The following is a 12,981-nucleotide window of genomic DNA, read 5'->3' as shown; positions in this document are numbered from 1 at the left end:
CTGATATAAGTTTAGAAAAACGTTCAGTTCGGCTTGGCCAAAAGGAAATTGGTTAGATGACTTTTAAATGACTTAAAAAATAGAAAGGTTACGAATTTGTGTTCAATTTTCATTTGACAATTTCAAGTGGCCATTTTTTATCATAATATTATTATCCATTCAGTAATTGACATCGGAAGTAATTGACCGCGAAAATCGGAAGACTGCGGTGGGCCGGGCACGTAGCCAGAATGTCGGACAGTAATCCGGTGAAAATGGTTCTCGACAACGATCCGACGGGAACAAGAAGGCGAGGTGCACAGCGGGCAAGGTGGAGGACGATTTGCGGACCCTCCGCAGACTGCGTGGTTGGCGAAGTGCAGCCAAGGACCGAGCTGAATGGAGAAGACTTTTATGTGCAGCACAGGCCACTCCGGCCTTAGTCTGATAATAAATAAATCAGTAATTGACATTTTGCCAACTAACATTTTCGGCCAAATGGCCAAAAGACATGTTTGTATAATGACTTTTATGACCAAAGATCGTTTCGGTCAGACGACTTGGGCTACGAAATGGTGAGTTGGCATCCGGGAAGGGGCGCCCAACATAGCTCTGGTCCTTACAAGTTCCAATACTGACGCTTCCACGGGTCTTCCGATGACAATTGACTGCCAGCTATGGGTTACGTACTTAGCTGGTAGTGTAGCCTGGGCACTGTTGTCCTTCTGACATCAGATAGAGTGAAAGGTGCGTCCTGTGGGGTCTGCCTAAGATGAGGTGGGTTTCGACAGTGGGCTCTGTTGAACTTCTATAAAAAGCTGCATGTGTCCCCAAGCAGGCCTCATCAAAGCGACGGTGTGCCGCTCAAAGCGCACTAGCCTAGTCCTGGTGTTGGGTGGGACTTTAAACAAATTTGACCCGACTGACGGAGAGCTGTTCGCAGAATTTTGTGGTAATAACGACATGGTGATCGGGGGATCGCTCTTCCCTCATCTACCGGTTTCCAAGGTCACGTGGGTCTCCCGTGATGACTTTACAGAAAATCAAATCGACCACATCTGGATCAGCCGAAAATGGAAACGGAGCCTTCTTGATGTACGGAATAAACGTAGTGCCGATATCGCGTCTGATCATCACCTCCTCATCGGCGAAATACGCCTGCGCATTGCGCGGATTCGTCGGCAGGAGGAGAGAGTTGGACGACGGTTCAACACACGCCGACTGGAAGATGCCATGGTGAAACGGTCCTTCGTTGAAGAACTGGAGACGCATGCTGCAGATATTCCGGAAGGTGGCAGCGTGGAAGACCAATGGACCGCCATCAAGAATGCCTTCATTGCCACCAGCGAGAACAATCTTAGCCCGTCAACGATACGCGGCTCTTGAGAAGGAAGTAAAACGCTCATGTCGACGGGACAAGCGAGCGTGGGCAGACTCTCTGGCCGACGAAGGAGAGAGAGCCGCCGCAACCGGGACATTCGCCTCCTCTACGGTATCTCACGACGCTTAAGCGGGGCGAAGAAGAATGCAACGATGCCTGTGAAAGACGCGACTGATCAGTTATTGACCGACCCAACTGACCAGCTGAATAGCTGGTTCGAGCACTTCGAACAACTTTTACAAGTGCCAGCTAGACCACAACCACCCTGGCATGATCTGCCTAGGATCCGACGTATAACACCCGTCAATACCGAAGCTCCATCACTGCTAGAGATTCAAACAGCCATCCAAAGCATGAAATCGAATAAAGCCCCAGGGGTCGACCGCATATCAGCCAAGATGCTCAAAGCTGACCCCATGACATCCGCTCAACTACTGCATCGTTTATTTCATAATATCTAGGACACCGCAACTTTCCCGATCGATTGGATGCAAGGTATATCAAGGAAGGTGCCCAAAAAGGGTGACCCGACTGTATGCGATAACTGGCGAGGCATTATGTTGCTGTGTACCGTTCTCAAAGTTCTATGCAAAATTATCCTAACCCGGATTCAGGAGAAGATCGATGCGACTCTCCGGCGGCAGCAAGCCGGATTCCGTGCCGGAAGATCCTGTGTGGACCATATTCTCACGCTCCGCATCATTCTGGAGCAGGTCAACGAATTCCAAGAGTCGCGTTACTTGGTATTCATTGACTACGAAAAGCTTTCGACCGTCTCAATCACGAGAATATGTGGGGCGCCCTGAGACGCAAGGGGGTTCCTGAGAAAATCATCGACCTCATCGAAGCACAGTACGAGGCCTTTTCGTGTAGAGTGCTGCACAATGGGGTCCTGTCCGACCCTATCCGGATCGTAGCTGGTGTGAGGCAAGGATGTATTCTATCACCGTTACTGTTCCTCATCGTAATCGACGAGATTCTGGTAGATGCGATTGACCGTGAACCAAACTGCGGGCTATTATGGCAGCCTATAACCATGGAGCACCTAAACGACTTTGAATTGGCTGATGACGTTGCACTCTTCGCGCAATGGCGCTCTGATATGCAGAGTAAGCTCAACGACCTTGCCGAGCGCTCCTCTTTGACAGGTTTAGTCATCAACTTCAACAAAACCAAATCGTTGGATGTAAACACGGTGACTCCTTCCAGTTTCACAGTAACCGGGCAACCAGTGGAGAATGTTGAAAGTTTCCAATATCTTGGTACCCAAATGGCTTCAGACGGCGGTACCAAGATCGAAATAGGCACACGGATCAAGAAAGCAAGGGCTACCTTTGTGTGTTTAAGAAATATCTGGAAAAACAGGCAGATAAGTGTACGCACCAAAATACGTATTTTCAATTCTAACGTGAAATCTGTGCTGTTATACGTTAGCGAAACATGGTGTGTATCAGTGGAGAACACTCAACGGCAGCAGGTGTTCATTAACAGATGCCTGAGGTATATAATTCAAGCCTGGTGGCCTCACAACTGGATCTCAAACAACGAGCTCCATCGTCGTTGTCACCAGAGGCCGATAGCAACAGAAATTCGCGATCGGAAGTGGGGCTGGGTCGGCCACACTTTACGTAGGGACGGAAACGAAACCTGTAAACAAGCATAAGACTGGAACCCAGCGGGACATCGCAGTAGAGGCAGACCCAGAGGCTCATGGCGGCGAGGCCTCAATAAAGAAATAAAAGAAGTCGACCGAAATCTAACCTGGCAACAGGTTAAAGCGATAGCCGGGCAACGCTCAGGATGGAGATCTTTCAACTCGGCCCTTTGCACCACCGGAGGTGTACAGGATCCATAAGTAAGTAAGTTGCGGAGGAATTCCTTCAGGAACTTCTGTAGGAACTTTCGAATGAAATTCTGGAGGAAAATTCGAAAAAAAAATTGAAGGAATTTATTCCTGAAAGAATTCTTGGAGGAACTTTCCTGGAGCAGGAAATCCGGGAGGAACTTCCGGAGGAATCCAGGAAGAAATTCTGGAAGCGTTCCTGGAGAAACCTGCAGAACCGCTTGCAGAGCAATGCTATGAAGAACTTCTGAAGATTTTTTTTGAATTTTTTTTTCGACAGAATCTGGAGAAACTTCCTAATGAATTTCTGGAGGAATTTCCGGAGGACTCTTATTTGTGTTTTTACCGGAATTATGTACAACATAAAAGATAGTTTCCGGAGGAATTTCTGGAGGATTTTCCGGAGGAATTCCTAGACGAACTTCCGGAAGACTTTTTGGAGAAACTATCGAAAAAAATTCTGGAGGACTTTCTGGAAAAATTTTTGGGAGGATCTATCGGATTTGTTTTTTCTTTATTTAAGTGTTTTTCAATCGAAATTATGTACAACACTACGGAGTTTCCGGAGGAATTTCCGGACGATTCATGACATCAACTAACATTATTCTTACTGCTCTGATATATATAAGGGAACGTCCACAAATTACGTAACGCTTATAGGGGGGGGGGTTGAGGGAAGTGTACAAAATTTTCAGAAGCTTCATACAAAAAGTGTGACTAAGGGGGGGGGGTTTGTTAAAGTAAAATTTTTGCGTTATCCTTTAACTAGTATTTAATTAAAAGTTTATTTTAATATTATTGAAATTAAATTAAATCGTCTCTAGAAATAATGAAACTCTCATTTTAACCCTATAACGTCAAATGAAACCTGTCCGTCAAATCCGCATGCATTGCGTTTTGCAACAGCGGAAATGATGCGGATTTTTTTTAGTATAAACTGTCGACAAACCGCTTGCCGTTGCCGTTCCGTTGTCGCACTCCATTGCGCTTCCCCCTTAACTTCTCTAATGGGGGCAATAAAAAGAAATTTACGAATCTACCATTTTTGCGAATGTTCCGGATCTTCCATGGGTCCACCTGGTGGCTACAATGGTCCGTGTGTAATCCTATTCCATAGTTAGGGTTCGACAACAAATGGTTCTAAAAAAATTCGGCGCTCCACGATGAAATTAAAGAATTTACCATTTTTATGCTTGTTCCAGATCTTCCTGCAGTCCACTTGGTGACCACAATGGTCCGTAGGCTCGACAACAAATAATTCTAAAAAAAATATCCCGGCGCTCTGCGGTAAAATGTTCGAAAGAGCAGAAAGCTACAGTGTTGTACAACAACACAATGCAACTTGGTTGTACAACATTTGACTCCGCCCACTCGAAGTCTGAGCAAAATCAAACGGTTTTGATTTCGTCCGATGAACTTTATGGAATGTACACACGGTCAAGCAGTTTGACCAACATTGACTCCACCTCTCGTTTGTTCAAACATCCATCAAGTTTTACCAACAGCGTCACGAACAATCAATTTATTCGACCAACAATATCACACACGAACGACCGAAGCGCCAACTTGAGCACCAACCATCAAAAATATATGGGGTTTGTGCAACTTCACTACAAATGCTCAAACATGTTCGGCGAACCTTGACTCCGCCCCCGACAACTCAAACCAAAATCAAACCGTTTTAATTTTTCCAACCGAGCCGCCAACCGAAGCGTTTTCTTGGGGCGGAGTCAATGTTCGTCAAACTGCTTGACTGGTGTGTACGTTGCATTACAACTTTGAAACCGTCTGTCCAACAGTCGTACAACTTGCCCTCAGACGGTCCGATATTACTCCGACCGAAACAAATTTGCTGGGGCGGAGTCAAAGTTGTACAACATGTCGGATCGTGTGTGGGGCTTATGGCTTTTCCCCAAACGTGACTTTTAAGTGCTCTTGTTGTGTAGAGGTTACTTCGCCTATCTAGATAATAGGAGGTGGAGGTATCGAGTCCCACCAAGACATGTGGATTCTTATTCGCAAATTTCATATTAATTTGTCCATTTCGAAACATGTGATATTTAACATTAAGATATTTAACAAAAAAATGATTTTCGTACGGCCGAGTTGCCGAATAATATGTAATTAACCAGAATATTCTCGGATTTCATCTGCATGATTGAGGAATGGGTTGATAAAAATCTTCGTTAAACGAGAATGAATCCAATAGTCCATCATTGTTAATCAAAAGATTTAATGATTCGAACTGAATAATGTATAATGTCACGCAAAATAAGAATACTTTTCCTAACGGTTCCATCTTTCGAACTTCTTATTTACACTCTGAACCGTACGTCCACCTTCGACGCAGTTAACGTAAGACTACTTCATTGAGTTTCAAAATACTAGATATGACATGATCTCCCCTACACGAGAACGGTATGCAATCCGCACCCATCCACGGGACAAAATGGCCATGAAGACAACACAAACAACCATGCGTTCGCCATTATTTTCCATGCAATTGAGTAATTTTACATCACCACTCGGGCGTCTTGCCCCAGGACCATTTTTAAATTCATTTTCAATTTTTTGTTTTTTTGAAGAGCAGATCATTGTGAAATGTAGCTAGTTTTGTAAATCTTGCTTCTACACGCTGAAATGGTTCGATATTCTTGTTTATATTGGTGAAAACATCGGAAAAGCTTAAGAGGTGCAGTTTGGACTGTTCTTCCCTAAATCTAAATCAAATGCAAGGACTACGATCGACGAGAGGAGGTCTGACTAATAGCTGAATTCCAAGTTTGACGGCACCGTTAGCCAATTGGTTCAATTTACACAAGTCTCCATATCTTATGTTGCTCCACCCACCGGAACAGGTCTGCGTCGTCTTTCCCCCTTTGTTATGCAGTGTGTTCATAGAATTAATGAGCAGAACATGTAAACTGCATCGAATTGTGTATGTGCGCTCCAGGTTCTAAGCCACATCCAGCTGCTGCTGCTGCTGCTAGTAATAACAACCATTATCTATGCACTGTAATGTAGGTGTTTCGCTTTGCCGCGTCAGTTTACTGCACCGCAATTCATTACCGCTCTTGACCGCTGCCGTAAATTCTGAAGGATGTTTATGGCGGAATGTTCAGCATTGGGGTCCACAATGTGAATTTAACAGTGAAGGCTTAACGTGCTTCGGAGAGCTGGCTTCAATATTCCGCTTTGTTCCATAAGCTGATAATGGAAATGAAAGTTGTACTGGAGATGTTTTGGGATGGATAAAAAGCTTTGCAATGTGGTTGGTATTGTGAAGAGAATATCGGAATAGAAGGTGTAGGGAAACTGGACACACATGATCCCCACTTTTTGTTTAGCATATTTCTCGATGTAACATGCACAGATTTGCACGCTTCTTGGTGGACTTGATAAAGAATTTAATAGGCTATTCAAAACGTCATTGGAAGCAATTATTTGTTCATGAGAGTTATCAAAAAATCGATTTTGCTGAAAGATAGGAAATTTGGTATTTTCAAAACCTGCGGGAGACTTGATCACCATATAGGGGGAAATTGATCCCGTTATGAGCTGAATATGTTTAGGTTCTTCCAAGTCTAATGAAAGGGCGAATTGATCTAGCTTCAAATCCTAGGAATTCTTCATAGTCTGTCGTAATAGCAGTCGTGCGAAAATTAAATAATGTTGGTTTTAAAAAAGGCAAGTATTTTGGTTCTCGAATAGAGTAATAGTGACAGATAGAATGTCTGCTATAGCAACAAAATTGGCATAGTGATGATGATTCATCTGCAAACCATTCACTCCATTAAAGGACAGTGGTCATATCAAGCACAACCATGATGTGCCCAAGAGGATCTCGTTTTCTGATTGATACAATTATGATTCCAAAAATGGTTGATAGATACATAAATATATCTTTGTAATTTTAGAATCTATTTTTTTTTATTAAATGTCTGAAAATTGGCCACACTGCGAATGCCATGGCCAATGGTAAATATCCCTGTTTTGAGATCAATAAAAAACTTGTGATACATCGAGATCGCCAGACTATTTACTACCAATACCACAACCGTGATCATACCAGGATGGTGACTTTATACATCAATTAGGTACTGTCACGCATCATCATGTGTGTAGTGTGTGTTATTATTACACAAATGCGATTTCTCTTAAACAACTGACTAAAAGTTGTTGAATGTGCTTATTATTGAAAAATTCTTTAAGAAGATTTACAAATAAATGGTAATTGTAAGCAAACTTCTCCTAGTTCAAACGGAATGAATTTAGTACCAGATCGAACAACTGATTTTAATCCCTGTGATTTGTTGAGTATTTTCAAAGCCTAATTTATACACTTTTTCATAGAAAATAATGTTAAAATGCATTTAATAAAACTTATCAGAAATAAGGCTATTGAGAAATTAGAATTGCGCTTGTATCGTCTGATTGACAAAATTAAAGAGAAATTAAATTTATTTATACTTTTTAACTAGAAAAGAATTTGAACAGATCAATTAGTTACATACAATACAATAATATGCAACGGTATACAACAAACGCCCTAATATATGCAATTTCGGGATCAAGTGTGTCCAAACTGTGGGGGATCAAGTGTGTCCATGTTGATTATTTATTTTGTTCTGTTTTTAGTATTCAATGGAAAATAAGCAATAGTTAATTGAATGATTTTATTCAATTCTACAACAATAAAACTTTGTTCAGTAAAAATTTGGTACGTTTTGGTTGGACATATTAAAAGTTATTAAACTTTTTTCTTCTGAAGAGAAAAAGGATTGAGAATGCTCAAATAATAAAACCTCTTTAAAACCCATATACATAAAGTAACTAATATCAAATGTTACTCAGATTCAATTATCTATCTAACGGATCCGTTTGCACATATCACTGGTATAAAAATGTGATTAGTTTTCGAGAAAACAGGGGGGGATCATGTGTCCCCGGGGATCATGTGTGTCCAGTTTCCCCTACAGACCCATTTACTTTGCTATCTAAAGAGAATTTTATTTGAATTCTTCCCTACTTGTTGATAATCCTCTCTAAATTCCTTTCGAATACCTCATTTGATTCTGCTTGCAGATTATCTTCTAATATATGTAATTCATAATATTTATCGTATTCCTTGGTTTCTCCTTCAATGAAATGTATAAAAGGTTATTATAGCGAAACCTTCCCCAACCCACATAATTTTTAATCACCAATTAAATTGGCTTTCATTAGATTGTCGTAAAAATCCAATCCAAATATAAAAATCCAAGTAAGTTATCTGATTTTTTTAATCAGTAGAAAACGAATAAGGAGCATTATCGCCTGTTTTCTGACTGCACTCTAAATGAACGGTAGTATAACTATCGGCCGCACACTGAATATAATGCAAGCAATCACATCCCTGTTTCGTTTCTATATTTTTAAGAATCCCCACTTACCTGTATAGAACAGCAGCCCGTTCGGCTGCCGGGTCCGGAAGTAGAGCGTGATGGCGTCTTGTGCGCTAACGATCGGTTCCCCGCCAGTTTGGCCCAGGTCGTACGAGAGGAACTCCGTCCCGCGAAAGGTTGCCTCCGAGGGGGCTTTATCTGCGAAGAAAAGGGAAACAAAGTGGAAGAGGAAACGGTGAACGTTAGTTTGAATTGCGAAAACGGATTCACATCCGGAAAAAAAGCTTTTACGTTTATGGTATGAATTTGGGAATTTGAACGATGAACTTTGTTGTGGGAATTTCTACTTCCAAGTGTGTTTGACGGTTTGGAAAGTGTAAGTGCACAGTTATCATTCCTAAAACCATATATTTGGCAGCACATCGATACATTAAAAATGATTTATTTACAAATTTACAAATGATTCACGATTTTTTGACAATATATTTCTAATGTTTGTCGATTTCTTACATCGACTTATAAATTTGCTATCAGTGTTGATAAAAACATTCACAAATTTCAATCAACGAGCTCTCCCGCGCAAGCAAACTCGTTAGCGGATTTGAAGGAATGCATCACATTCGAGTTTTGCATGCTAAATCGCATCGTTTCACTCATTTTCCTAAAAATTATTTCGCTCCAAAAGCGTTCAATTTGGAGGATATTTATTGTTTACACACGCCAGAGTGTCCATTGTTCTATGTGATGGACGCCAATTACTGTTTTTTTTAACAAAGCAGACCAAAAGACAACAAACGATGATTCAATTGACCTTTCCCGTCTTTCCCGCCAATCCAAAATTCAACAGGGATAGAACAAGCCACAGCGGTATATAATGCGATTGTCGATTGGGATCTTTAAGTAAAGTATGTTTTGTGTTAATTTCTTTATTTAAAACTGTAATAATAATTCATATATTTTTTTCTTCAAGGATTATGTTTACATCATTCGACACAACTGCATCAAACAAAAAGAAAAGCGTGTAAACATTTAGACAAAATGTTTAAGAGACAGCTAATTGGGCTTCCCTGTAGGCATCACATTCATGAACTTTTGGTAGGCAATTCGAAAATTAACAATCTCCGAATGTCGAAATTTTCAAGCGATTTCAGACGGAATGGCACCGCCTCGAAAAGAGTTCGTATCACTCAAGTATGACAGATACATTCGTTAAATTATCAATAACAGGAAACGGGAGAAGTTCCTTATTAGAGTATTTTTGGACGACAACTTAAGGTCTGAGGGAAGGGGTTTCCGTTAAAAAAGCACGTGGTAGCACTCTCTGAGAGAGAAAATTGCCCAATTTAGCCCGTCAGAAGAAGAAGAAGAAGCCCGCCAGAATGATTCTGTCAGTGTCGCCAAAATTATGTCATCATTTTGCAGTTTACTTTAGCAGCTTCAGAATTTGCCGTAAACGGAGAACAAAAGGAATTGGCAAAAATGGGGAAGAAATTTATCACTCATGCAGTGGTTCGGCGAGAGAACAACAGCAGCGCCGACCAATCACGCAATGAGGAGATCAAAATAAACAAACTCCAGCTGGTTTTGAAAAATGAAAACATGAGCCATTTCTAGAACAACATTAGAAAATATCGTGAGAGGATTTCTGTACAACGTTTCCACATAAGATTTGAGTTACTCCAGAAATTCCTTCGGATGTTCCTCCAGGAATTCCTTCGGAAGTTACTCCAAAAATTCATTCGGAAGTTACTCCAGGAATTCCTCCGGAAGTTTCTCCAGGAATTCCTCCGGAAGTTCCTCCGTGAATTCCTCCGGATGATCCTCCGGAAATTCCTTCGGAAATTCCTCCAAGAATTCCTTCGAAAGTTCCTCCAGGAATTCCTTCGGAAGTTCCTCCAGGAATTCCTCCGGAAGATCCTCCAGGAATTCCTCCGAAGTTCCTCCAGGAATTCCTCCGGAAGATCCTCCAGAATTCCTCCGAAAGCTTCTCCGGGAATTCCTCCCAGAATTCCTTTGGAAGTTCCTTCAGAAATGCCTTCGGAAGTTCCTCCAAGAATTCCTCCGCAAGTTCCTCCAGGAATTCCTCCGGAAGTTCCTCCAGAAATTTCTTCGGAAGTTCCTCCAGGAATTCCTTCGGAAGTTTTTCCAGAAATTCCTGGGGAAATTCCTCCAAGAATTCCTTTGGAAATTTCTCCAGGAATTCCTTTGGAAATTCCTCCAGGAAGGAATTCCTTTGGAAATTCCTCCAGGAAGGAATTCCTTTGGAAATTCCTCCAGGAATTCCTTCGGAAATTCCTCCAGGAATTCCTTCGGAAATTTCTCCAGGAATTCCTTCGTAAATTCCTCCAGGAATTCCTTCGGAAGTTACTCCAAAAATTCATTCGGAAGTTACTCCAGGAATTCCTCCGGAAGTTCTTCCAGCAATTCGTCGGGAAGTTCCTCAAAGAATTTCTCCGGAAGATCCTCCAGAATTCCTCCGAAAGCTTCTCCGGGAATTCCTCCGGAGGTTCCTCCAAGAATTCCTTCGGAAGTTCCTCCAGAAATGTCTTCGGAAGTTCCTTCAAGAATTCCTTCGGAAGTTCCTCCGGGAATTCCTCCGGAAGTTCCTCCGGAAGTTCCTCCAGGAATTCCTTTAGATGTTCCTCCAGGAATTCCTTTAGAAGTTCCTCCAGGAATTCCTTCAAAAGTTCCTCCAGGAATTCTTTTGGAAGTTCCTCCAGGGATTCATTCGGAAATTCCTCCAGGAATTCCTTCGGAAGTTCCTCCAGGAATTCCTTCGGAAGTTCCTTCAGGAATTCCTTCGGAAGTTCCTTCAGGAATTCCTTCGGAAGTTCCTTCAGGAATTCCTTCGAAAGTTCCTTCAGGAATTCCTTCGGAAGTTCCTCCAGGAATTCCTTCGGAAGTTCCTCCAGGAATTCCTTCGGAAGTTCCTCCAGGAATTCCTTCGGAAGTTCCTCCAGGAATTCCTTCGGAAGTTCCTCCAGGAATTCCTTCGGAAGTTCCTCCAGGAATTCCTTCGGAAGTTCCTCCAGGAATTCCTTCGGAAGTTCCTCCAGGAATTCCTTCGGAAGTTCCTCCAGGAATTCCTTCGGAAGTTCCTCCAGGAATTCCTTCGGAAGTTCCTCCAGGAATTCCTTCGGAAGTTCCTCCAGGAATTCCTTCGGAAGTTCCTCCAGGAATTCCTTCGGAAGTTCCTCCAGGAATTCCTTCGGAAGTTCCTCCAGGAATTCCTTCGGAAGTTCCTCCAGGAATTCCTTCGGAAGTTCCTCCAGGAATTCCTTCGGAAGTTCCTCCAGGAATTCCTTCGGAAGTTCCTCCAGAAATTCCTTCGGAAGTTCCTCCAGGAATTCCTTCGGAAGTTCCTCCAGGAATTCCTTCGGAAGTTCCTCCAGGAATTCCTTCGGAAGTTCCTCCAGGAATTCTTTCGGAAGTTTCTCCAGGAATTCCTTTGGAAGTTCCTCAAGGAATTCCTTCGGAAGTTCATCCAGGAATTCCTTCAGAAGTTCCTCCAGGAATTCCTTCGGAAGTTCCTCCAGGAACTCCTTCGGAAGTTCCTCCAGGGATTCCTTCGGAAGTTCTTCCAGGAATTCCTTAGGAAGTTCCTCCAGGAATTCCTTCGGAAGTTCCTCCAGGAATTCCTCGGAAGTTCCTCCAGGAATTCCTTAGGAAGTTCCTCCAGGAACTCCTTCGGAAGTTTCTCCAGGATTCCTTCGGATGTTTCTCCAGGAATTCCTTCGGAAGTTCCTCCAGGATTCCTTCGGAAGTTCCTCCAGGATTCCTTCGGAAGTTCCTCCAGGAATTCCTCCGAAAGTTCTTCCAGGAATTCCTCCGGAAGTTCCTCCAGGAATTCCTTCGGAAGTTCATCCAGGAATTCCTTCGAAGTTCCTCCAGGAATTCCTCCGGAAGTTCCTCCAGAAATTTCTTCGAAGTTCCTCCAGGAATTCCTTCGGAAGTTTTTCCAAAAATTCCTGGGGAAATTCCTCCAAGAATTCCTTTGGAAATTTCTCCAGGAATTCCTTCGGAAATTCCTCCAGGAATTCCTTCGGAAATTCCTCCAGGAATTCTTTAGGAAATTCCTCCAGGAATTCTTTCGAAAATTCCTCCAGGAGTTCCTTCGGAAATTCCTCCAGGAATTCCTTCGGAAATTCCTCCAGGAATTGCTTCGGAAATTCCTCCAGGAACAAGAAGTTCCTCCAGGAATTCCTACGGAAGTTACTCCAAAAATTCATTCGGAAGTTACTCCAAAATCATCCGGAAGTTTCTCCAAGAATTCCTCCGGAAGTTCTTCCAGCAATTCGTCGGGAAGTTCCTCAAGGAATTTCTCCGGAAGATCCTCCAGAATTCCTCCGAAAGCTTCTCCGGGAATTCCTCCAAGAATTCCTTCGGAAGTTCCT

At 42.5% G+C, this 12,981-nt stretch overlaps 1 protein-coding gene across 1 annotated transcript in view; it reads right to left on the bottom strand.

Moving 5' to 3' along the window:
• The window catches only part of LOC134206328 (neurexin 1), a 532,462-nt gene that overhangs the window by 155,994 nt on the left and 363,487 nt on the right, over nucleotides 1-12,981 (bottom strand). Inside the window, exon 8 of the mRNA XM_062682027.1 lies at nucleotides 8,636-8,785. Within this exon, the coding sequence (XP_062538011.1) occupies nucleotides 8,636-8,785 (150 nt within the window). The remainder of the gene's footprint in view (nucleotides 1-8,635; nucleotides 8,786-12,981) is intronic.

This window comes from Armigeres subalbatus, chromosome 1 (genome assembly GCF_024139115.2).
Source record: "Armigeres subalbatus isolate Guangzhou_Male chromosome 1, GZ_Asu_2, whole genome shotgun sequence".
Classification (NCBI taxonomy): domain Eukaryota; kingdom Metazoa; phylum Arthropoda; class Insecta; order Diptera; family Culicidae; genus Armigeres; species Armigeres subalbatus.
This window is presented reverse-complemented; position numbering and strand designations above follow the sequence as displayed.